General features: G+C 30.1%; 2 protein-coding genes across 5 annotated transcripts in view; one reads left to right on the top strand and one right to left on the bottom strand.

The window, feature by feature from the left end:
- Positions 1–3,846, bottom strand: part of LOC107438715 (TBC1 domain family member 22) — a 40,561-nt gene extending 36,715 nt beyond the window's left edge. The window contains exons 1-2 of the mRNA XM_016051055.4: positions 3,653–3,846; positions 2,038–2,085 (exon numbers count right to left, since the gene is read on the bottom strand). Coding sequence (XP_015906541.1) covers positions 2,038–2,085; positions 3,653–3,723 — 119 coding nt within the window. The 5' untranslated portion in view covers positions 3,724–3,846. The remainder of the gene's footprint in view (positions 1–2,037; positions 2,086–3,652) is intronic.
- Positions 3,847–4,123: 277 nt separating this feature from the next.
- LOC107438692 (cyclin-D-binding Myb-like transcription factor 1) overlaps positions 4,124–27,250 on the top strand; it is a 68,077-nt gene continuing 44,950 nt past the window's right edge. Inside the window, exons 1-5 of one of the 4 annotated variants that reach the window (XM_016051043.3) lie at positions 4,124–4,261; positions 8,990–9,097; positions 13,752–13,977; positions 21,574–21,708; positions 24,395–24,465. In XM_016051043.3, coding sequence (XP_015906529.1) covers positions 13,761–13,977; positions 21,574–21,708; positions 24,395–24,465 — 423 coding nt within the window. In that variant the 5' untranslated portion in view covers positions 4,124–4,261; positions 8,990–9,097; positions 13,752–13,760. Of the gene's footprint in view, positions 4,534–8,989; positions 9,098–13,751; positions 13,978–21,573; positions 21,709–24,394; positions 24,466–27,250 lie in introns of all 4 variants that reach the window. The other 3 variants (XM_016051022.3, XM_016051037.3, XM_016051029.2) reach the window with 3 other exon arrangements.

Here is a 27,250-nt window from a genome sequence, read left to right as displayed (position 1 = left end):
AATAAGCCTTAAAATTGGATATAACGCCTTCGTCCATTGGTTGGATTAAGGCAGTTGTATTAGGCTGCAAAAAAACCACTTCGACTGGAATGCATGTTGTTAAGTCTGATAAATTTGCTGGGTGGCTTGGAGCATTATCAATTAATAGTAGTGCTCTTTGTTCAAGTTTTTTAATTTCGCAATAATGATTAACAGATGGGCAGAAATGTTCAGTGAACCAATCCTGGAAAATTTTCATAGTTATCCATGATTTTTTATTAGACTCCCAAATTACAGGTAAAGTTGATTTAGATATGCCTTTAATTGCTCTTGGGTTTTTGGAGTGGTAAACTAGTAGCAGTTTTAATTTGAAATCTCCGCTTGCGTTACCACCCAGTAGAAGTGCTAAGCGATCTTTTGTGGCTTTAAATCCTGGTGCTCGTTTCTCTTCGCGGGATATAAAATGTTCGTTTTGACATTCTTTTCCAAAACAGGCCTGTTTCATCAACATTAAAAAAAATTCTGGAGGATAGTTTCCTTGTTCAATTAATGTTTTTAATGTCACAGGGAATTCAACCCCTGCTTTCGTATCACCACTTGCTGCTTCTCCCGTAATCTTTATGTCGTGAAGATTATTTCGATGTTTAAATCTATTAAACCATTCTCGACTAGCAACGAAAGTTTCACTTATGTCACTTACATCAACCTGAATGTAACAGGGTTGCCACTCAAATCTGGAGAAAAAAATTCCCTGTATTTTTCCTGTACATATTATGCAAAATATATTAAGAGAAAACAACAATTACTGGGCTCTTGTGTGAGCAATTGTTGGGCTAACTATATTTATTAGTTTTAATTGCTGGAAGAACAGCTGAACATACTTAAATAATGCTTTAGTAAATGAAATAGTTTAGTATAATAGCTTAAATATCATGGTTAAACATCCCATAGATTAAGCTCTGAGTGGTCACCATTTTTTAAAAGACAAAAATAAGAAACAAAATTCCTTGTATTTTCCCAGTTTGTAAAGTAAAAATCAAATTTACCTACATTTTCCCTGTTATTTTAAGTGATTTTTAAATTCCCTGTATTTTCCAGGCTTTCCCTGTTCTCCCTGTGGAGTGGCAACCCTGTGTAATTAAAAATTCTTCTAGCTTTTTCCATTATGATAGATTGGCTTAATGGCATATTGCATTCAATTTCGTGGTCAATCCATATAGACAGTCGTTTTTCCATTTCCTCTATAATGTTATTTTTGGAACGGGTAATTCTAGTTGCAGAGCTTGACGTAGTTGCAGTTACCGAGGACAGTATTTTTTCTTTATTCTTAAGAATTATCCTTATAGTTGAAGTTGCCAAATTCAATGCAGCACTAATTTGAGATTGACGTTCACCAGAATCTAATCTTCTATTCACTTGCATTTTAGTTTCCAGTGAAATAGTTTTTCGGGTTGTTTTCTTTTCTTGTTTTTCATTATCACTCGTGATAAAAACTAAAGGTCATAATATTTGTCACTGTATTAATCGTTATTGTATTATATAAATTTATGTGTGCTTACAATAATGTCAACAAATGTTTCAAATGATAAAAATGCGTTCGTACAGCACCGCACCAAACAAGAAACAAAACTACGTTGTTTCGGATATGTTCTGTGCATATTTGGGGGACTCCCTGTGCACAATTTCGGGGAATCCCCCTGTTGAAATAAAATAGCGCTAAACAAAATAGCGTTAAGCGGGGTCTTACTGTAAATTATAATGATGACTAAGGTATTTATTAAAAAAAAAAATTTCAAATTTTCTTCACTACATTCAATGATTGTTGGAAGAATTTATGAAATTTATATTAAACGATAAACAAAGAAAAACATTAATTAAACGAAAAAATTTAATTTAAAAACTAAATGTAAAATTTTAAATGCAGCAGCAAAAAAAAAAATTTTTTTTTTTCTTTGCAGAATCAAATGAATAACATTTGAAAAAATGAGGTTATTTTAATTAATATGGCTCAGGAGTTTTAAAAATTTGGGATTCTCAGATATGAGATATTTAACTTACTTTGAATCTGAGGTCAACTGCAAATTGTGAACGGAACTAGATACAGGTCTATAAAAAAGAAAATTTAAATTTCAGTCACTATATGAAAATAGTCGAAATAAAATAATTTTTAGAAGTATACACAAAGCATCAAAGTATACATAAAGTATCAAGTATAATTTTCTACTAATGTGCTCGTTTAAAAGCAAAGCGCAATTTTAAAAAATTTTGTAAATAAAAATTCTATTAAAATTCTTATTCAATATTAAAAGAATTCAAGGACTTTTCATTGATTTTCAAGGACCTCAAATCAAATTTTTCAAGAACCAAACTCAGTAATACAGCTAGTATGCATGTTAACCAGATTTTATGATTTCAAGGTTCATGCCCCATTTTGGAAAACAAAATTCAAATGAAAGGTTGACCAAATATTAACATTTTAAAAGAAAAAGTTTTGAAGATAATGTTTAAGTAGGTACTAAAAATTGGCTTAAGTACTAAAAATTGCTTTAAGTACCAAAAATTGCTTTAAGCACTAAAAATTGGTGGGATTTCATTACCATTTTATTTTGGAAGCCTCACATAAACACAAATAACCAGAGGTTACTGTGACTCAAAAAAAAAACCTTGAAATTTATTAATTGAAGAATGAAATTCCTTAATAGTAAAGTGATTGGTGCCAGTAAAATGCCAGAAGTAGAGTTAAGAATTACGACTCTTAAACTGCTTGTATGCAAATGTTCTATAAATGAAGCTTGGATTTTGAATTCAACAAGCAATTTAAGTCTGAATATTGTATGATTCTTTGCATATTTGACATGTTATAGTGTGTGAGCAGAATCACTGGTAGTAGGCACAAACAGACATAGATAAAGAAATATCCTTTTTTATAGTTTAATCATTATATATAGTAGGGGTGCACAACCTGCGGCCCGCGGGCCAAATGCGGCCCTTCGACTACTGAAGTGCGGCCCGCGAGAGCATCTAAGCACAATAAAAAAATTTTAAAAAATGTCAATTTTCAATCGCACTTTTAAGTCATCACGTTTTTAACGCGCTTTCTTTAAGCCGATTTTATCGTAAATATAAATGATTTTTTTAAACGGTTATTTCCGCTTTTCTACGTGATTTCGAAAATCCCGAATTTTTATTACGACGCGAGTTTCAGATCGCTAATTTAAATAATCACTTTTTGTGNAGGTTGTGCACCCCTAATATATAGTAACATGTAAATAAAGTAAATACCCTGGTGAAATAATTACTTAAAAAAGAGATAACTTTGTTTGAAAGAACAAATTATCTCACTTAACACTGATTAAGAGCTGCACATACATGTCGATGTCCATTTAACCTCAAGTAAAACGGAATAAAGCCTTTGAATAAAACTGTAAGAAAGTCCTCTAAACCCTTAAATTACATTTAACACATAAACACTGTGTTGAATGTAATACTGAGAGTTCAAAATATTTACACTATTTCGGATAACTAAGTAATATTAAGAAAAGTGTTAAATGTTTCTTACTTGATACTGAGAATAATTTAACTAAAAATGCAATGAATATTTTAGAGAGCTCCTTGATAGAAATAGCAATCAATGCCACGTTATATTTAAAACAAACGGCTGGATGAAACTTACCTTCCAGGGACGTTGTTCGTTCTTTTCCAGGAAACTGCTTTTTCATGTGACACATCATAGTAATTTTGCATGTTGTTTAAGCAAAAATTGACAATCGCTCATATTAGAAACACACTTGAAAATTGTCAAGTACATTAATGAGATTCATGAAAAGGAAGTCGAAACGTCATATCACCGGCTAGAATTTATGGGATACAAATATAATGTAAGTTAGCAGCTAGGTTAAAACAGAAAATTTGTACTTTAGTACAAAACAAACAAACACTTATGTTGTAATCAATAAATTTGATTGTATTTAATTTTCCATATCATCAAGACAACAAAAGTGTAACTGTAATCGTAAAGTGAAACTGCAAAATCTTTACTATTTTTTAATTATTTATTAAGGCAAAAAACTTTAAATTTGCATTTTTTTTTCTATACAATTTAGTATTTCATATATCATCATTTTTAAATTTTACAATAAGGGGACATTTTTTCCGTTGTTTTTTAATTTATTACTCGCAGTAAAAATAGTTCTTGGCAGTACTTACTTAAGATTGTGAATGACGCCATAGTTGTTGACACATCCTGGTCTCTGGAAACAAAACAAACCGGTTGATTTAATAAGTATGAGTTGATCATTGTATTAAAAACTCAGTTTATTTTAGGTTATTTGAAATTTTTGATTTATTTTACCGATGGTACTTTTAAATTTACTTAGTTTGAACCATATGGGAATTAGACGTATTACTTCATTGTTTAACAGTATAATTGCTTATTTTATCCTAATACTGACTGGATAGACTTAGTTTAATATAACTGTCATAGATTAATTTTCTTTGTGAAGATTTCTAATAGAATCGCATCCGATAGTTTTCTGAAAATGCTCTTGATATAAAGTAATTATTATCAATTCTTACGCCTTCTTGTTCAAAAAAAAAAAAAAAATGTTTCTAATATATCTAAATTGATTTCTGACTCACGAGCACAATTCTCTCGGGTAGTTATTTTTGCATAAATTTTTTTTCATTCTATTAAAATTTTTTACATTAACAATTTAGTCATATTTAATTAGACTTTAAATTTCCAAAACTTCTTTTTTGTGACCCACTTTTCTTACGTCTTTCGTTTCAAATAAATTCTTTTGGCATCTTTAAAAAATATAACATTGGTCAATTCATGTCAGTACTCTTCAAGATTTATAAATATTTAGACTGTTTTAAGACCTGTATTCAATTTCTTGCAAAGTCAATGCTTTGTAGTGATTCTTCCACTTATGACCATTAAATATTTAAAAATTCTATTTTTTATTACATACAAGCAATTCTATTTTATTCTCATTAGATTTTATAAACTGAGTCGTTTATTTGTGAAACATTTTTTTTTCTTTCCATAACATCAAAGGATTCAATGTAATTTGAATATTTTTGTATGAGTACCTGCTCATTTTTAGTAGACCTCTTGTTTAGTTTTAAAAAAAAAATCAAATGTGTTGTAGCTACCCAGGGTGGTACCTTTCAAAATTGTCTTATTCTATGAGGATTTTTTTTGTAGATTCTAACATGCCACTGCTGGATTATTTCAGTGCTTGTCCAATATGGAAATCCTCCCAAAGAAGTAATAAAATTAATTGTTTTGATGGATGAAGTATCTTAATGGGAGTTATTAGGTCGAGTCATAAGTAACTTTCGATGCAGCTAAGTAGAATCTATTGTATGTATCTACCTGCTGTGAGTTACCATGACAACTAGTTTTTATTTTCACTATATAGATGAGGCTTCAGTTAATTTTTTGTCAACTGTTTTGTGTGATGCATGTTACGCTTAACTGTTTTTTTTTTTAACCTCTGAAATGGAGAGTCAAAAAGTACATATTCGTTATGTAATGCTTTTGGAATTTAAACAAGGCTATAGTGCTAAGGCGACAGTTAAAAAAATATGCAGTGTATATGGTGAAGGACTAGTAACTGATTGGGAACTTAGAAATTCGTTTATAAAATTACGTTCTGGAAATACGACCTTAAAAGACGAACCAAAGGCGGGACATCCTTCTGACTTTGAAAACACACCGTTTAATAGCAATATTGGAGCAAAATCCACGTCAATTAACCAGATAATTAGAAGAAAGGTTGATACATCACAATCAACCGTTAACTGCCACCTGGAGAAATTAGTGATAACTATCAACAAAACTACCTCACAATCTCAGTGAATAGAATAAAGAAGATCCCATGTCAATCACCACAAGTCTGCTCTCACGGGTAGGACTGGGCTATAAATCGATGTATCGACACATATCGATTTAACGCATATATCCGCAAGACGATACAGCGACTTTCATTCAAGGCGATGCATCAGAAATCTGATTTAAGCCGTCGAGTAAAGACAACGAGCGCAAAACGATATAGCGATATAAGACACGCAAGGATATAAGAAGACAATATAGCGATATAAGACTCTTCTCTTACGTTCCGATGTCGACTCACGCTGTGGAAGACGATGTTCGTTTCGTTGTGTTGAAATGGCCTTGATTGGTGAGCTGTAGAATCAGAATCAGAGTTTTGAGAACACATTGTTATATTGCATGTTCCTTTTCGCACCTCTTAGCTTTTTTATTCTTTGTCGCGACTTTTCTTGCAGATTATTTTCAGTGGGACTAACTTCGTGATCGCCGATGTTACCTTGTTCTGAAGGCAATCAATTATTGAAAAGAATATATGAAGAAGAGTTTCTTCATCAATTAGATAAGTTTTTTTTAAAAAAACTTCTTTTTATTTTTAAATGCGAAAATTATCGGCACTCTAATTTAGGCGCCCATAAAAAATGGAATTTATTAGGTTATTTTTTTACTTTCTTTTAATTTATTAAAAACTTTTTGGATGAAACTTCTAATAATTTAATGAGTTTTTATTACTGATTTTAAATTTATAAATCGTGTTGTTTTCATTTTTTGAAATAAAGTTAAAACAAAATTTATTTTTGTCATTTGGATTTGGACATAAGTCAATCAACTTTGTTTATACAAAAAAATTTGAAAGGTTTGCGTATTTTATTCATTTTTTTAAATCATTTAGCACTTCGTTTTATTAGAGAGTATAATAATTTTTTTTAAAAAATATTCTTTTCATATTATTTGTTAATTAGCTAAATATATTATCGAATATCACAATTTTTTTATTTTTAAGAAATTAAATCTTACTTTGTTTTTCGTTCATAATTCGGTCATTATTTAATTTAATTTAATTATTTATCTGAAATGATAAGGTCCCGCAGTGGACTGATCGTTAAGACACGGTTCCCTGCAGATCACCGAAGTCAAGCATCACTGGCTGCGGTCAGTGTGCGGGTGAGTGACCACTTGGATCAGTCTGCGTAGGGACCGAGGGTGTGCGGTATTGGTCCTCGTTAAACTGTTCTACCGTAAAGTGCTCGACTTCGCGTGCAGGTCGTCGAGCTACCGAAGCGGGGGTGCCATCCCATCTGCAGAGGATCAAAATTGTGATGGCATGTCTTCGGATCATCCTCAGGGATGTTTCCCAGACCGTCGCCAATAGCCCATTGTGCAGCTCTAGTGTGACGTAAATGAACTATAATAACTGAAACGATAGTAATAAAAAATTGTGTTTTAAAAGGTTTTTTTTTTTCTAAAATTTATTTAGCACTTTGTTTTAAACATACAAATAATTTTTAACGTTTCATTTAGAAATTGAACATTACGATCGAACTTAATAATTATGTAATTATTTATGCATAATAGTACAAGAAAATATTAATTTGTTAAAAACGCTTTAAAAAAAGTTTTTAACATTTTGTTTTACACGTATTATGAATTTCTAAACAAACATTTCATTAAATATTTTAAGTAAAATTTGTACATTGTAGTCAATTTATTTAATATCTTTCTTCATAAAAACATATATATCTTCAAATTTAGGAATTGACTTAAATTAATCTGAGTATGAAGTTTTGATAGAAATCTGACTGTCTGTGCCTAACAAGTAAATGAAATTCAAAAATACTATATCGCGATACATCGCTATATCGCGATGCAAAACTGACGATGCATCACGATATATAATTTCTAATATCACCCAGTCCTACTCACGGGTAATAGTTGAGCCTTTTTTAAACAGAATCGTAACAGGCGAGGAAAAATGGGTTACCTATGACAATATAGTCTGCAAAAGGCAGTGGCTTGATAATGATTAACCACCCCTACCAGATCTGAAAGCGAACATCCATGGCAAAAAGATTTTATGGTGGGATTGTCAAGGAATAATTTACCACGAGTTTTTGAAGTCATATTTAACAATTACTGTGGATAGATAGGTTCAGCAGTTGCAGAGAGTGCAAGAAAAACTCCATGAAAAGCGTCCGGCACTCGTCAATCACAAAAACGTCATTCTTTTACACGATAATACACTACCACATACAGCAAAAGTGACTCAAGAAAAATTCTTGAGGTTAGATGGTCTGTTTTACCTCATTCACCTTATCCTCCGGATCTTGCACCAATAGACTACCGCCTTTCCTGTTCCTTACGAAATTTTTTGAGTGGAAAAACCTTTAATTCTAAAGAGCAAGTCAGGCAGGCTGTCGAAAACTTCTTCCAGTCCAAACCAACCACATTTTACAAGGAAGTAATTGATAAATTACCAAGAAGATGGGAGAAGGTTATAGATAATAGTGGTGATTACATAATAAATTAATATAATTTTGTTATTCAATGAGGGCAAAATAAATGTTTGATAAAAAAACAGAAGTTACTTATGACTCGACCTGACAGAAGAATTAAACATCTCATATTTCAGAATAATTTACAGGGAACTGAAAATAACAGATTCAGGGCATGGTTAAAATATCAAGTGACGACAAATAATTTACTCTAGATAAATAGCATAAAAGCTTAGTTTTTAAAAAATTATCTTTTTGTTATCATTAGCATTCTAAAAATAAAATACAAGTCAGAGAAAACCTGGAATTGTTAGGGAATTTTATTTTGACTATAAAAAGCAGGAAAATTGAATTTTTTTTTTTTTTTTACAATAACCTGAAAAATAACTAATTTTAAAATTGTCGGTGACAGTAACAGGGTTCGTTGATTTAAGATTTGAGTTAAGTAATTTTCACATCTATTATAATTATTTGTTGCAGAAATTCAGCATTTTAATGAAACTTTTCCATGTTTCGATCTTCATTCAATGATATTTTTTTCCTAATAAAATTTAATATTTGATGCACCAAATATGAAAGTTATAGTTTTCTGAGGAAAAATTGCTTGGTATACATAAAATATAATCTGGGTTTACATTGTAATTTTCTTGAAAAGTCAGAGAATTTTTTTTTCTGAAATTAGGTGACAACCCTGTTGGAGTTTCCATTGCTTCTAGCAGGAGAAATTCCCTGTTGCATAATTTTTTTTTGGGATTTCTGCTTGAAAGCTCTCTTGCAATAATATCTTTCAGTAAGATAATTTTAATATTAACAATTACGTATATTAATAATTTAATGTAACAGGAGCATTGTGTTTTTTTTATTATTTTTTTTTAAAGAAACCTTTTCAGATTAAATCAATCTGTTGATAAAAATTTTTATGAAACATTTGATATTTTTTTATTGTGATATTATGTCGATATTCTTATTTTATGTATAGGGGAAAACACACTAATTGAGAATTGTAAAATACTTAGCAGTAACTATCAATAAAAAGATCAATGGCAAAACCACCACAATCGAACTCTTCAAAAAGGGGCTATTTAAATGTGTGTTTGTTCAAATGTGTGTTTCTGTTATTGTAGTGAATAATATCATTCAAAATATCAAATTTAAAAACTATGTAGGAATCAGTTGCTATATCTACTAACAAATATCTATTGAATCATTAAGTTAAAAAGTAAATACTTAAATCCGTGTTTTGAATTTACCACGTTCTTTGAAATATGTTGTTATATTTGAAAACCAATTTCAATAACTGCTGAAAAGCAATTGTTTAAATGTGCAATTTAATTTTTATGTGTAGAAATAATATCAACTCACAAATAACCGATACTTTGAAAACCCTGTAAAAATTGATAGCTCTAGCATTAACTGTAAAAAAAGGACAATGAAATCGTCACATGAAGAGTAAATAATCAAATAAGCAATTTGAGCTTTGTGTGTAACAAAACTGTAAAGAAACTGGGATTTTTTTTAATGTGAAAATTTATTGCAATAACAGTAAAAAGAATGATTATAATATGTATACTGCATTGTTTATGATATAAGCGCAAACTGAGCATATCAAATTGTTATTTCTTGGATCTGCTATTCGAACTTATCGTGCCTTAATGATATTGGTATTTTTTTTTTAAAATTGTGAGAATATCAATAATAATAACTAAGCAACAAAATACATCGGATTTTAAACAACCGAGTAAAAATTAAAAGCAATAATTGTTGAAAAAGAATTCAAAACATTACATATATTTACGATGTAATCAGCATGAATTATGAATGTTGAAGCAATGAATCAAATGTGCGATTTAAAATTTTCATGTACATAATTTCTAAAATATTGGATGGATTTTATTTCAATCAAATTATAAAGAAAGACAAACATACCACATTGATTAATTAATATGTTTGCTACAAATCTAAATTTATAACAAAATTCTCACAGTTATATTTTATTAAAATGTGAAATATGGTGATCATACAAAATATAAGAAAAAGAGCATGATTTGTAGAGCAAACTATGTTTTAAACATGTATGGTTTCACATTTTTTTCCTATATGCATCCTATATATTATTGATCAAAAATTTTCTAGCTTAACCCCTTAATTATTGAATTTCTATTTTATTCTCTAATGAGAAGAGAACAATCACAAGCATTTATTTCTCCTCTGATGCGCAAAAAAGGCATCTATTGAATATAATTCTGCAGAGAAAAAAATATCTTTAGAAAATTTCCGCGGTTTTTTACTTTCCAAAGGAAAAAATCATGCTGTACGAATTTTAAAATGTTCCGAGACAATGTTAGCGTGCCGCCAGGATTCTGCCACGAGTATCAATGTATGTAAAGTTGAATTTTTTTTAACCCGAAATATAAGAAATGTCATAATGTATATGAATTTTTTATTATATTACTAAGTTAGTTCATATTAAATGGATTAATTTAAAATGCAGATCTATATTAAATTATGAGGGGAAAAAATTAAAATTGTATTTAAATAGAAATTTCTTTAGCAGAAGAATAAAATTTTCCGTTTATCATTATATTTTCTTTCATACTTATTGACTTATTTTAGTTGAGAGCTTTCATCTTAAGAAATTTTGAATTAGACTTATTGAAATATTTCATAGCGTAATTATTCTTTAATTTTCATATTATTGTAATGTTTTCATATTATTGAAATAGATTTCATATTTTATTTTGTTGATATAAATTGCATTTTCAACTGAAAACTCTTAACTAAACTACATTAAATCTAAATTACAAAATTGAATTAATTTTTAACCATAATTAATGAAAAATAAAAAGTAGTTAATATAAGCTTAAACATAAATTTCAATACAGTAAAACAACACACTTTGAACAATCAACACTTTTAGCAATTGGGCAGCCGCAATCGAGGTGAGGGAATCAAAATGATTCTAGACACTGCTGTGACACACTGGTGAAAAGAAACAAGTTCTAAAATGCCTGCGTTTTAGCAGATAGTTAAGCAATTTTACTTTAACAGATAAAATTTTTGAAAACTGAAGTTATTACAACTTATCATAATAATATTTTTAACTTCCAAAATTATTAATAATAAAATAAAACTCATTTCTGTAATGTTCAATTATCATTTCCGATTCAGATATTGAAAACTTTTTTTTCACTAGAGCCATCTTTTAAAAATTTGAAGAAAAGAAGTCAAATTAAATGAGAAAAAAAAATGCGTAAGCATAAGAAAACTATCGAAACAAGCAAGCTTTTGATTACCAGATACTAAGAGTATGATAGCGAATAAGGAAAACTACCTGTGTGTTGTCAGATATTTTGAACTTGCTGAATATCCAAATCCATCACCGATCTGTCCACTTCAGTGACAAGCTCGTCATCTGTGGTGACTCCCAGACCCTCTCATCACCAAGCCAGTCACGGTGACCCAAATCACCTCGATTTCGGTCCCCCATTTAACTTTTAAACTTAAAGTTTTAAATTACCTTGTTTTTTTTTAAGGGTTGTATAAAATAAATAATTATGATAATGTATAAATGTTTTTATATAGCAACATTATATATTTACAGAGTTTATAGCTGATCTTATGGTAACATAAAATGGTCTATATTTTGAATATATTTCGGAAATGAAATTTTTTTTCAAGAAATGTTCTATTCAGCATATCTTAATTTGTCTAAAAAAAGTAAGAATTTAGTTAACCTTAGAAATAGCATACTAATAAGAATTGCAATAACAAAAGAATGCTAAACTATCTGAATAATCCCAAGAAACTATAGCATAAAAATGTAGTTGATCATAATCTTATAAAAACTTTATGGCAAACGTTTGAAAAATTGTTTGCTTGAAAAAATAGTGTTTTTCTCAATTTTTTATTAACTTATCTTTTAATCAGTTATTTAATCAATGTAATAAAATTGCCACTTCTTTATTTGGATACAATTAGATAGAATTAATTTTTAATATATTACAGCACGGAAGTTTTAAATGATGTATTTCAATCACTATATTTCAACATCCTCCATATTGTTGTAAATCTGTGTTTTGATCTTTTTTCTTCCTTTTCTTTTTTAATCACAGTTAAAGCAATTGATTTTTAATATAGTATTACCACATGCAAAATTTGAATGACACATTTGAGTCATAACTTTTAACGCACTCATTTGCGTCAATACAGAGGTAAATCCGTGTGCGGTTTCAATCCTTTTGACAACTATTATTGCTACAAAATTTCTCAATGTTTTTTGTTTTTTTTAAATCCCTATGTTTTTTATACATTACTATTACAACACATATAATTCAATTTGTGCATTTATTAGAGATTTTTTGATGTGACAATATCACTGTTTCTTTTTTTTTAGATCAACTTTTTTACTGTTATTGCTACTAATGCCCGTGGTTTTTTTCTTAAATCTTGATATTTTCTTGTGATATTATTAAAAAATGAGTTATTCGAATTGCTCATTTGAGTAAATACTTTCTGACGTTTACGCTTGATATACTCTAAATCTGTGTGGTGTCTCGATCAGAGTACTTTTTGTTGCTGTTGATTTTCACATGATTTTTTAAAATCCTGATATTATTGTGATATGAAAAATTTTAATCACGCACGTCAGTATTCACTATTTGATGCAATAATTCTTTTTATTTTACAATAAATTTTCCAGCATATATAACTACTAATTTTTACGTGTTTTTTAATATCTCATTGTTTTTAATATGATACTATTTTTTTTATAACACTGGAATCTTAATTATCCCCTTTTTGAGGTGTCCAATTTGTGTGATTTTATCGTAAATACGTATGGTTTTATTATCAATCTTTTTTCAGTTATAGCCATAAATTTCACTGTTTTTTAAAATTCCTTTTTTTTTTAATGCAATAAGACTCACAAATAGCAAAAAAAGAGGAATACGTAAGATTTTTCAATATATTCTTTTATGTGTTCATGAGGAAAAAATATATTGGCTAAAAAAGTGTTTTCTTTAAATTTTGTAAATGTTACTTTTGCACATAAGAATGACAGTCTTTTAAATTTTTTCTACGTTCAAAGAGGAAAAAAAAATTATGTTCTAAAAAAACTATCTATTGACAAAAAATTAGATAATTTCTTCTTCAAGCAATCACATCTCTGACTTGATAAAGATGTTTTCTTTTTATTTATTTTTATATTGTGACATTTTTTTTAACCTGTAAAGTCTTTACTTTATTGTTGGAAGATGGTTTTTAAGGAGATTTCAATTCAGCTTTCTCTTTTAAAAAATTTTTAAAAAAAATTCTCATTAAATTAATTTATTTATCAAATTTATTTTTCTTCCTTCAAATAATTCTGTTTACAGTAAGTGTAATCAAATTATTTGTATTTAATAATTCATGTTTTTTGTATTTATTCTTTTTTTCCCCCATTGAAGATTTGGTGTATGGATTCACCTGAAGAAGATGAAAACAGTCTTCAGTGCGATTCTCCAGATGAATGTGAAAGGACAGTGGTCGATGCTGAAGTTCAGTTAGAACCGAAGGATCTTGAGACTGTCTTTGATAATAACAGTTTTACCAACCTTCAAATGAAAATGCCCATTGCAGTACAGAATTGTGTCCCCACTGCATTACAAGAACTTGTTGTCATTACTAATACGGGTATCATAGTTTGCCTGCTGTTTTAATGTCATTTTTTACTTTAATAAAGATATGTTAAATAATAATTTAGTGACAACACATTTATTGTTACATGTCAGGCTCACGTATTCTGTGGCATTATATTCTTAACTTGCCACCTTTGGCAACCAGCTTTGTCATGTCTTGTACAGCATATAAACTTTAATGATAAGCAAGCTGAATTCACAGCAAAACTGTATTTAAATATTCTTCAACTCCTTTAGTTTTAAAATATATATTTATAATAACCAATTTTTTTTAAAGTTGCCAACAACTTTGCCTGTATGTGAGAGCTGTTATGATTTTTTTCCAACCAGAAAAAAAAAGCCTAAATGGGTTTCTTCGTAATTGCATTTTTTTATTTACAAATCAACTCTAGATATTAAGTTTATAATAGAATAAATACTTACAGCATACATTGAAATATTTCCATTACTTATGTGCTTAATTTTTTTTTAATGAAGCTATTTAAAAGCATGTATTAGAAATTACAAATAATGTTCTAAGGTATTTTAATAAAAGTTTGAGATACTAATTTCCAATACAATTGAAACTATTTTTATTACCACAGTTCTTAAAAGTCCTTAAAAACTGCTTAATTTTTATTTTAGAACATAAGGGCCCATAAAAGAACTTAATTTTGGTGCAAGGTCTTTAAAAATCTTTCATTTTTTAGTACCACTATAGTTAACAAGAAAAAAATTTCAGTTTGATTTTTTAAAACAAAAAGTCGTTCTTTTATCATCTAGAGTTGGACTATGCATCTAGGGTTGAGCTTTTTAGAGAGACAGGAAGGGATGTGTGTAAGGGGGCAAGGGAAAGAAAGCATGTCCTTTTACTAATAATATTCTGCCTTTTGCCTAGACTGAAAGTCTATTAGGAGAGTGTAGCATTCCGAAAGAAAAGAATAGAGTGTAGACAACGGAGATACTGCTCATGGAAAAGATAGTGCTTTTTTTTTGGGGGGGGGCAGTTATAAGGTACCTAAGTAGAAGACCCACACTGACCTTCAAAATCAACAGAATTCAAGAAAAGAAGTATCAGAAAAAAATTTTGAACTAGAATTACTAACAACTTGATTACTTGGAATGCTCGTATCATCTTTTTATTTTATTTCATATTGATAACTTGAAACTTCTTAAAAGTAACAATTATGTGATAGTTCAAATTTAGAGATCGTCCACTTCTGGTTCAGACTTATTTTATTTCAGTCTTTTTGTTATCTTATGAAGAAGAAACTCAGCATTTTTTCTGTCAGAATTGTTTTTCTTAATATGGCATGATCGCTAATTAGAAAATGATGTTAAAGATAAACTTATTAACATTGAGTAGTAAGGTTTTTCTCTTATCCATCTAATTGCAGTGAAAGCATTTTGCATTTCTTATACATTTCATTTCACTATTGCAATAAAGAAAGAACTTTCAAAGTAGGTAGTTGCTTAATTTCTCAGGTTTTTTTTAATTTTAATTGTCCTTGTATCCAAGTTACGATTTATATAGCATTAAGTTTTCATATCATTTGTTTATTTTGGTATGCATTTGTTCTTGAGTATGTAGATTATATATAATTGAAGTAATTTATGGTTGTATAAAAAATAACTCTAATTATCATTTTTCTTTTTAACTTATTTTGATCCATATTTACATTGAAGAATCTATTTCCAAAGTGTAGAAAAATCATATTATTTGTTACCTTACATTTATCAAATCACTTGTTAACTTACATAAGCATTCACGATCATTTTTTTAAAAGTCATTTTTGATCAACTTGCTCTTATCTAAATTTATTTGAGAACTTTCATCGTTGCCCATTTACATATATACATATGTATACTACTGGGCATTAAAATCGCTACACCAGGAAGGCGACACGCCACGTACCTGAAATTTACAGGATGGTTAAAGCATGTTATGATATGCAATTGATGAGCTTATCAGTGCATTCATGCCAAGCAGGTGGAGGTAGTGACACCTACAATGTGTATAAAAGAAGAGATTTGACAGTAAGTTTCTCATACAGAAATTGAATTTAAGCGTTGTTCTTGGGTAAAATTGTTTTTGTTATGCCTCATGTAAGAATTGGAAATGATAACCAGCACATGTCTGAGTTTGATCTAGATTGAATTGTGGCCTACCGGGATTGCGGTTTATCATACCGAAGTATTGCTGCTCGCGTTGGTCCAGATCCCATGACTGTTAACAGAATATGGAATTGATAGGTTTATGTCGATCATATGGAACGCCGTGCAGGTTCTCAGCGGCCTCCCATCATCAGCGGAGAAGACCGACATGTTATCCACATGTCCTTAAGGGATTTTACAGTTACGTCACAAACCTTGAGTCAACAAATGGGGTCATTTGCAGGACAGCAAGTTTCAGCATGTCGACCCAACTTCGGCTACCTTTGACGCTGCATCACAGGCAAGAGCGCCTCCAATGGTGTGATCAACGACGAACCTGGACACAGGAGTGGCATGATGGCATCCATGTTTGGCGACATCATGGAGAAAGCCCATTGGCAGCTTGCATTCGACATCATCATACTGGCCCATCACCTGGAGTAATAGTATAGGGTGCCATTGGATACACATCTCAATCACCTCTTGTTTGCATAGCCGGAACTTTGAACAACAGCTGTTACATTTCTGATGTGTTAGGGGCAGTTGCTCTGCCTTATCTTTGAGGGCACCATAATGCTACATTTCAGCAGGACAATGCACGACCACATGTTGCCTGCACTGACCTGACCTTCCTTGACACTGAACATGTTAGCTGTTGCTCTGGCCAGCACATTATTCTGATCTCTCACCAATTCAAAACGTCTGGTCAATGGTTGCCGAATGACTGCCACTCCACCGCTCATCAGTCACTACAGTGGATGAATCGTGGCATAATGTTGAAGCTGCATGGAATGCTGTACCTGCCCATGCTACCCAATCTCTGTTTAACTCGATGCCTAGGAGAATAACTGCTGTTATTGCTGCCAGGCGAGGCTGCTCTGAGTACTGATTCCTCAAGATCTATACATCCAAATATCCTGAAAATTTAATCACTTGCTCTTCCATTTATAATGTACGTGCCCAACAAATAGCGTTTTGTTATTTGCATTCCTTCTTGGTGTAGCAATTTTAGTCGACAGTAGTATATATGTATATATATATTGGAGAATTGGAAAATATACCACCCAAAATGAAATTTTCAAATCAGAAGATTACACTATATTTTTTTCTCTTGGTTTCCTCTTCTTAAAAATAGTATAATATGTATGTATTTCACCAAAAAATGTCCTGATTTTTAAAAAAAATCTTGTTCATATTTTTGATTTGAGCGAAGACTGTATAATAATGGTGCAATAAGACTATTCCATTTTAAATAAATCTTGCTTTGTTTATTACGAATCTGTAATAATTTAAAATTAAAGGTGCACAGCCTTTTTCAGTGAAGGGCCACTTGCACACAGAGTTGGCAAGACTTTTGTCAAGGCTCCAATTTTAGAATTCAGCATGTTGTAATAATATTGTATGAAAATATCAGCCTTTTAAATACCACCAAGAAATGCATGATGGTAAATACTAAAAAAGTATCAATAAATCATTTATACAGTTGAACCCCGCTATAGTGAACTATCTGCGGACTCAGTAATGTGTCCACTATAAACGATGGTTTATTTATCCAAATTTTTTTAAGAATATTTTTTACATAAGACAGTTGAATGATTGAAAATTGGGTTTGCAATTTTACATAAGTTATTTAATAAATTATTAACTAATTAACTGATAATAAAGCAAAAATTAATAAAAAAATGTCCTTATGTAGCTAAAAATTAGTTTTAAGTCCACTTTTTATGAAAAAAGAATTTGATTTTTGATTAAACACAATTTGATTTTATATAGAGTTCATCAATTTTCTTATCTACCATGTGCAAAGAATGCAAGCTTTTTTTATCTACATTTTCTATAGAAAAAAAATATAATAATGACATTTATGGCCGAATTTATTTCAGCTATAGATGGTGCTGAAAGTCCATTTTCTTCAACATTTGCTTGTAATAAGTCTTCTCTACCTTTTTTTGTTTGTTTTATTTCACTGACAATTCATCATGGGCAGGAGTACCAGAAGTGCAAATTGCTTAATAACCTCTCTAAGAAAAATGTCAATTTCATGTTTTTTTAGCCATAGAGAAATAGGTAAATTTTCTTCATCTTCTTCCTCCACATTGGAATCTTTTTCTTCTAAATTCTTTGAAAAACCTGCATGTCGGATACAGTTGCAGAGTGTAGCTGATGTCTATTGCCTCCATGATTTTTCTAGCAAAACTATTGCTTCTAGAAGAGAGGTGTTGCATTCTGAGTCCATGTTGTTGTTTTTTCAGAGTTATTCGAAATATGCGTAATTAATTGTCTCCTATAGTGAGACTTCAGACTGTGAATAACACCCTGGTCCGTTGATTGCAACACAGAAGTCGTAGTGATAAAAATGCGAGCTTAATACACTTTAGACTTTCTAAATGTCGAAGTTCTTCAAAAAAATTTGAGGTCATCCCCACTTTTTGATTGACTTTGTAGTTAGCGGGCAGTTTTTTAAAATTTTTAAAATACCTCGGTTTTTTAGATTTACCTATGACAGATAGTTTTCGCTTTTCCAAGCCGTTCATGTTCACAAAAAACAAGAACTGTTATTATCATTTTGGAGAGTTTCCCATTAGTGCATTTTTCTTCTTTAAATTTTAACGTCTGATTGGGAATCAAGTTATAAAATAGTCCAGCTTTGTAAGCATTAAAAATTTCTTTCTCTTCATAATTCTGTATAATATTTGGCAACACTTCAGTTTTCCATATCCGTTGCATCAACACTCGCTTCTTCTCCAATAATCTCTCCTGAAGAAATATTGTTCCGTTTTTTTCATCTATCCAGCCATCCATTGGAGCACAGGAAATCTTTTTCCTCTAATTTTTCAGCAAACTCGTGCTCTTTAATTTTAAGCATAGGTCCGGTCACAGGAAGATTTCTATCTCGCTAAGTAGTGAATATTTTCAACAAAGCTTCTTCTACGTTTTCTCTTTCAGCTCTACACAGTTTTTTTTGACGAAACCATATTTTTGCCATATGCGGCAAAAATTGCACTTCAATTTATCCAAATGTTTGAAACTAGATTTTGACAAAGAAAAGTCCTTACTCAGTGCCGATTGATTGATTCCATCTTCAATACGTTTTACAATTTTAACTTTGTCCTCTTTTGAAAACGCTTTTCTCTTAAGAGAATTTGCATTTTCACTGCTTTTCAAATAAAAATCTTGTCTCAAATAGATAATGTAAGAATATAAAGAAAGCGGATGTAGAACGAGTTAAATTGTTCCCCGTCTTGATTGTCAAGGGGTGATTTGTAAAGAATATGGTTTGAGCTGATAAAAGAACTCCAAAAATTCAGCAGGTGACCAAGTTAACTAGCTGTAAAGCAAGCTTGGAGAAAAGGGACTTAGAGAGGCTTGTTAGGGAGGGGGGAGTATAAAATAAATGCTCTGTTTAGCATTTATTACAGTATAGTTAAAAGTGATAAGCATAACAATAAGACACATTGTATAGGAATGCATTCATTTTCAGTCCGAACACCTGCGAGTTTAAAGATGGAGGACTGAAAAAGATATTTAGAGAAATGAAATATGAATCCACGATAACCGATTTTCCAAGTTCTCAGCTGTTTAATATAAGCGTTAAAAAGAACATTATTTAAGTAGGAGTACGGACGGGACCACTAAATCAGTTCACTACCACCAAGTGTTCACTATAGCGGGGTTTGACTGTATTAACAATAAAATTAACACTAATAAAGTGTGTCAAAAATTATAATTTAAATAAGCAACTTGATTGTCATAATAATATAATATTTAAAATATCAATTTACAATCAGTGGTAATATTTTGCAATTAGTACCAAAAATCCCTTTAAAAGATTACTTGAATTTGTGATGAAGTAGACACAAATATGAACATAAAAAAAGTAATAAAAGATAATAATATCCTATTAAAAATACTGTGATTTCTAAAACCATGTACATATCAATTCGTAGCAATAACTGCAGGCAAGGGAATAAAAAATTATTTTTATGTATGATGAAATCATCACATATGAAGTGCATCAAAAAATGATAGTTTAATTGCAATTCTTTGCAATATCGATTTTCAATACCATGTGGAAATGCATAGCATTAACTGTTGAAAAAGAAATGATCAGAAGATTAATTTATTTATATTAAAAGTAGCAAGAGGAAAACCCACCAAAAAGGGATTATTTGCATGCTTAATTTCAGATTCGAGTGTTGTAACAATAGTGTATTAAAAAATATTGTGTCTCTCAAAGCCCTGTGAAAATGCTTGGCAATAAGTGTCAAAAAATGATTGAAAATTTTTTTGGACTTAGGATGAAACCTGCACAAAAAAAGAGTGCCAAAAGTGTTTGCTCAAAGTCGATTAACTTAATATTATATTAAAAATTATGAAATTTTTTAAACCATATGGTGCGACAACCACCGTCAAACCATATTGATTTATGATAGAGTGTGCGTCATAAGGTGATGACTAAAATGTGTGACTCAAAATTTACTTTTTATTTATTTATTTATTTCAAAATGTATATATATATATATGTAATTAATGTTAATAATGATTTTTTAAAGATGCTCTACATTAACAGGTGGAGGGCTACAGGTTGTGCATCTTTGATTTAAATTGTTATATCTTGAAATAAGTTTAGGATAATCATTGACGTTCTGTAGGCCATCAAATGTCCAAAATTTCGAAAGCAGGGCAAGAAATTAAAAATCCTACGCATCTTGTGCAGCTCAGAAATTTACCCAATAATTCAATAGACTAATAAAAACTTATGATCTCCCAAAAGTCACAACATTCTTAATTTTTATAACCCTTATCTTCATTCTTGTAGTCAGTCTTTCCAAATTATTATACACTTGTATTGGGTAATTTTTTTAAAATTTAAATATCACAGTCAAGCAAACCATTTTCTCTTTTTAATCTATGCTGTTACTGAGAGTTACTGTTTCTATGTGATGCATGTAATTATGATTTTATTTTGTTAATTAAATATTTATTATTCATTATAAATTAAGTCTGAAATCTGGAGCAATAAAAGTTGCCTATTTATATTCTGAATAAAATGTTTTAAAAGTTGTTGAAACAGGTATTGTGACATGGTAAACCATGTAACAATACCTATTTTTAAAGGTTCACCGTATGAATTAAACTCTAAAAATAAATAAATAGGATAATTTAAAATGTGCCGCAAAATTTATGTAGATTCATATAAAAAACGTTTTAGCATTTTTGTAAAATAAATTATAACAAAAGTGCCACTTAAGTAGATTATAGGCTTTTTGTTAAAGCAATGCCAGCAGTTGATGAAACTACATTTTGCCATATGTATAATACAAAAAATTTATTAACCTTTTTAGTTTTGTGGAATGAATATGAAACTGATCAAATGATTAAGAATTAGAAAACTTATCATTTTGTTTTCATATTACTCTCATCAAATAAATCAATCAATGTAAATTTGTTATTGTAGGAGCTGGTTTCCTAAATGAACACAAACTTCCCATCAATGCAGCTGCCTTCAATCATCCATCAGACGGAAGTGAAGGTCTTGCCAAACGTATTTGCATTGAACAAGATGGGCAAACTTTTATTTTAGCATTACAAGGTAATAGACACTGCTTCATAAATTTTCTACAAATCTAATTTTTTTTTTTTTTGAAAGAATTATTGAAACATTAATCTGTTTTTTAATCCTTAGTGAATCATTTAGTTTTTTAATCCAATTAGTGAATTCATATATGATATATGATAATTTTAAATAATATGAGATTAAATAAAATGATTACTATACCTGTTTGTGTTTTTAGAGAATTTAAATACTTTATTTTAAAATTTGGTTGTCCCTAGCTTCTTAAACCTTGTTACCTTATAATTTACAATCTTATTCTTGATTGTTGATTCATTAACGTTAATCTGTTTTTGTTTTGCATATAATATTCATATGAAAATTGTTTTCATTCTTTTTCTAATTACCTTTTTTTTCAGTATACTAGCGCGTTTCTGTTCTGTGTAAGGTTTTTCTTTATGGATTTTTTTTTAACCCCTCCCTTTTCGCTCCCTTGAAAATGACGGAGTGAGGTTTCGCACTCTATTTCTCATTCCCGTGATATTTCCTGGCTAGAATGTTCAGTAGTAATACGCCAATAAGAATAAAACTAATTAATTTCTTTTGCCCAGAAAAAAAATTATTTCTCATTTTACACACCAAATGGCAATACCAGGATATTTTTAAGGTAATTGTAGATAGTTTGGAAAATTTGTTGCGTCAGAAGGGATGAAAACAATAAGAGATGTAAGAAGGAAACTCTGTACTACTGTCCAGATTGTGATGTTGGCCTCTGTATCTCATGCTTTGAAATTTATCACACAAGAAAAAATTACTAATCTTTATTTATATTATACATAAGTTTGATAAAATTATTTTTTATTATTTAAAACACATATTTTTTAAATTTTCCTTGCTTGCTGGAAAACCAACATTAAGTCATAGTAACCCTAAATGTTGGCTTTTCCTGAAAATTTAATTTTTTAAAATTTCAAGCTAAAAACAAATCGAAAATTGAAAATGAATACATATATTGTTCATACACATAATTTTATATAATTTTCAGGGATAAAAAAAATAGACACTTTTATGACCACTTTCTTGAAAGTTAACCGATTGTTAAGGGTTGGAACAAAAGTTGGAACTAAGCAAAATATGATAATTTTAACTCATATTTATAAAATAATTATATAATTGGGGGGTGGGGGGATTTTCGGACAAAAATGAAAAATACTTCTGAAAATAATGTAGCTTGGATTTAAAACTACAAATGATAACTAAGAATGAAATGTAATCTTTTTTCGCATGAATGGATTTTTGTGTTTTAACATGCATGCGAATGTTATTTTTACATAGTATAAAGTTTTAAAAAAGTGTTTAAATAATGGATTAACATGGATTTTTAAAGACCCCTCTGAAACTTTGTGATTTATTTAACAACTGCTTGCTCTTCTCAAGTTTTTTTTTCTATTTTATTTAAATCTGTATAAAAACATAATTTTAATCCTTTTAAAATATGTACATTTTTCATTGTTTAAAATTAGTGACATAGGTTTAAAATAGTATTTGTAGATTTTATTGCATTTTATTAGGAATAATGAATAAAAATATTTCGTAATCAATTATTTCTTTATTGACAAATTTCTTATGTACGTGAATTAAATTTTAAGAAAAATTATTTTGTAACAATCCTTGTTTTTAACTTTCTTTGCTATAAACTGTAAAACTATTGGTTTTCTTTAACTTTTCCTCTGTAGCATATATACAAGGCTGCCACTCTTATTGCATAATTTTTTTTTGTAAAAATAAATAAAAATTATGAAAGTAAAAAATTGAAAATATAAATCTTCGGAGTAGTATTGACCACTAGGTAATATTTAAGTTAGTAAAAACTGAAATGCTTTCTATTTAATAACTATTGATGCTAAAGACCAAAATAGGAATTAATATAATCAATAACCAGTTAAGTTTAGTTGTAAAGTGGATCTGGAATGCCTTTAGTTGTTTCTCCTCAAGTTTGTGCAGTTTTTAAAGATCCTTCAAGCAGTTTAGCCGAGGGGAGCCCATGTGGTCTAAAATCCAATCCCAAAATGAGTTAAGAAATTTTAACAATTAAAATATAACAAAAAAAATTAAATGCTAAAATTCCTTCAGACCTTCCCCCNCCCCAAAAAAAAAATGAAAGCCTGGCTATGCCACTCTATCCCCCCCATCAAGACAAAATGAAATGAATCAGTTAGCGTTCCAGATTTTCTCCAATATTGAAATAATTTCTTTTTTTTCCCTTTCAAATCCGAAATTATCCTCCAACCTTTACTTATTTTCTGTTCAAAAACCCTGTTTAATTTATCATATTAAAATATTTAAATAAATCGTATTTTTTAAGTCAAAAATTTTAATTTATTTGAATATTTTCTGTGTGGAGTTTCAAGAAATATAGTGATTACCTTCTTTCTTACTTTAAACAGCTTTGAAATTTTTAAAGTTATTAAAAAATTTCTAATATCACTGAGGTAGAGTCTCCTAGAATTCTAAGACTACTATACTTCCAAGATTACAGTAGGACATATGTTTTGCTTATGCCACTATTATCCTGTCTTTGTCACTCCGATACTCTGATCAGCCTTATTTATTTACATATTAATTTAGGATCTGCATAGTTTTTGATTTTTAAATAGACTCTAAAAATATACATGTATCTAAAGAATGCTCATCTCTATGTATATTAATGTTGGTTTACTTGTAGATGGACTTGAAGGTTTCTCTAGTATTGTAGAAGTTCCTCCTAAAGGTTTTCCAACTTTAGATCCCTCCCAGGTAAAGTTATATAGGTTTTAATGAACTTTTTTATTAGAAAATTGATCTAGTTTGAGGCTATTTCCCCCCCTCTTAATGAAGCGGAGTTAATATGGGATATTCAGTGAGGGAAATAAAATAGAAAATTTGGGATTCCCATTTTAATGCATTGTGTTTTCAAGAATTTTTTTTCTATTCAAGAAAATTTCTGTAGTACTCACTTAAAGTTGAAAGGTCGTGCGCAATTCTTAGTGGCACTGTTAGTGACGGCGTTGCTCACACCACTGGTTGAAACGCTGGGGTAGTGAGTTTGTTCCTGGTTGCCGACTATACAACCGGCATGTATACGCAGCAAGGTGTATGTTGAATCTGTCGTGCCTGAAAGTCCTTTCATTGGCTGTGGTGTGGAGGTTTGAAGAAAGGGGTACCAATTCAGGTGCTATCCATGTCATTTGACCAGGATCAAAATTACATGACATTCTTACCAAAGTTGAGCAAAACTTTAATGGATTACATTTTTGAATTACAGTAATCAAATCACTTCTAATCATGATTAGAACATGACATCATTTTGATTACAGCTGTAATTGTGATTACATTACTAAATTATTATTAAATCAATTACTTTTTTTAAACTGAAACACATAGAAAAAGTTGCTTGAAATGGGTAGGGGGCCAAATTAATCTCCAAAACCGTACAAAGTACGTCCCTGACGATTCAGAGCGTACGCTATGTCCATTGCTGTCATAGTTTTCCTCTTTGCGTGCTCAGTGACAGCATCACGGATAAGCTTCTCAAGGAAAATTTTGAGAACATCTCTATTTTCTTCGTAGATGAGACCAGAAATTTGTTTGACACCACCTTATCAAGCTGAACACCTGAGGGCAGGTTTCATATAGACTTAGAGGTTGGGCAGCTTTGACGAGCAGGACACATCGACCAGAGGTCTATTGTACCCATGGCAGGTTTCATGATATCTTGGATATTATCACGCAAAACTTTACAATGACGCTTGGCTCCTTCCTTTCCAAATACTTTTCCTCCTTTACCACAACCGGCCGTGATGAACCTTCATCAGCAAGAGAAGAAACAAAAATACTTTTTTTCATATCCCTTATGAGCTTTTTTGTTTGTTTAGCCTCACCCACCTGTCTTCCTATTAGTTGATGGGTATTGGTAGACAACAATCAGTTGTGATTACTTGCAATCAAAATGTATGATTACATGTAATAACGATTGCATACTTTAAGTAAATGCAGTATGAAAGTATGTGCTTACATATTTTTATGTAAGTAATAAAATTTGCTTATGTTTGCAATGCATTTATATGTATACATATATATATATAGTAAATGTGTGTACAGTGCACAAAATAAAAAATGGTCCACCCTAAATAACTTTTGATTAAATGATCAGATTTTCAGGTTCTTGGAGTCATTCTTCAAGGGAGTGACATCAAATATGCTAATTTGTACAGATCATATTTTAAGTTATCAAATCAGAAACAAAAAGGTACTTTCTCTAAATACACATCTTTTTTTGACAGATTCGGATTTTTGGCTTCAGAAATATAGGGTGTAGCCGCAAACTGGGAAATATGGTCCCAATAACTTGGTCAGAAGGCCCTTAATGTTAATTTTATTTTTTGTGTATTTTGCCATATTTCGAGGTTTTTTCCAAACTTTTGATATTTTAAAATTTTGTGGATTAGTATTAATTAAAATAATAAAAAATTCTAAATATTTATTTAAAAAATTTTTTTTCCAGGGTCATTGGTTAAATGAATTTTAAATCTGAGTGCAAACATTTTTCAAGTCTCTTGAAAATTTCTCAGTATGCGGCAAAAGCACAAAAAGTAAAACTAACGTGAAGGGATAAAAACTTTGAACCACTCTCTTGACCAAATTATAGGGACCATAATTTCCAGATTGCAGTTACCCCCTATATTTTAGTGATCAGAAATCTGAATCCGCTGGAGAAAAAAAAAGTATGCTTATTCAGAGAAAGTACGTTTTTGTGCCTGATTTCATAACTTAAAATTTAGTCTTCACTGATTAATTAGCATATTTGAAGTCACCTCCTCAAACCATCAAGAATGAGGCCTAGCTATTGAATTAGATTAAAAGTTATTAAATGTTTTTATTTTGGAGCACTGTACATTCATAGATATATTTTGGGTCAGTGGTCGGAAGTAGCGTACTACAAGTAAGGGAACTACCATAGTCACAACTTTTTTCGTAGGGTAGTGTGCTACTTTTTTAAAAAAGGTAGTGTAGTGAGTAGTGTGATACTAAAAAAAGTAGTTTGTAGCGATTCCTGCCAACTACTTTTTATGTTAGTTTAGTATAGAACAGGGTTCTAACGCAACTAATTTTTCGAATTTGATGAGTACAATTCTTTACGGGTCTCGCAAATAATGCAATTTTAAATGCCTATGTGAGTTAACAAGAATAGTGTACTTAGAGTTACGTGTAACTAATATTTGAGCTAGCCATTATGAATATATATAGATAATTTATCTATTTTTTCACTCTTTCACATGTGACTGTAGGTTCATAAAACGATGATATTTCAAAGGAAAGAAACATATTTTTGATGTGCTTAATTTCTTAGAGGAAATAAAAGAGCACTTGACAAGTATTTGGTAATTTCCTAGCATCCCTTAAATTAATTATTCTCTGTCAAGAAGGGCATAAAAATTTGAAGACTAAATGAACAAATTCTAAAGAAGTGTTTTAGATAATCAAACTGGCTCATGTAAACATGAATAAATATTTCTAAATAATTCTTCATGTTTAATCTAAG

Source organism: Parasteatoda tepidariorum, chromosome 6 (assembly GCF_043381705.1).
Source record: "Parasteatoda tepidariorum isolate YZ-2023 chromosome 6, CAS_Ptep_4.0, whole genome shotgun sequence".
In the NCBI taxonomy this organism is placed as follows: domain Eukaryota; kingdom Metazoa; phylum Arthropoda; class Arachnida; order Araneae; family Theridiidae; genus Parasteatoda; species Parasteatoda tepidariorum.
Note: the sequence above shows the minus strand (reverse complement) of the source record. Positions and strands in the feature narration are given on the sequence as shown.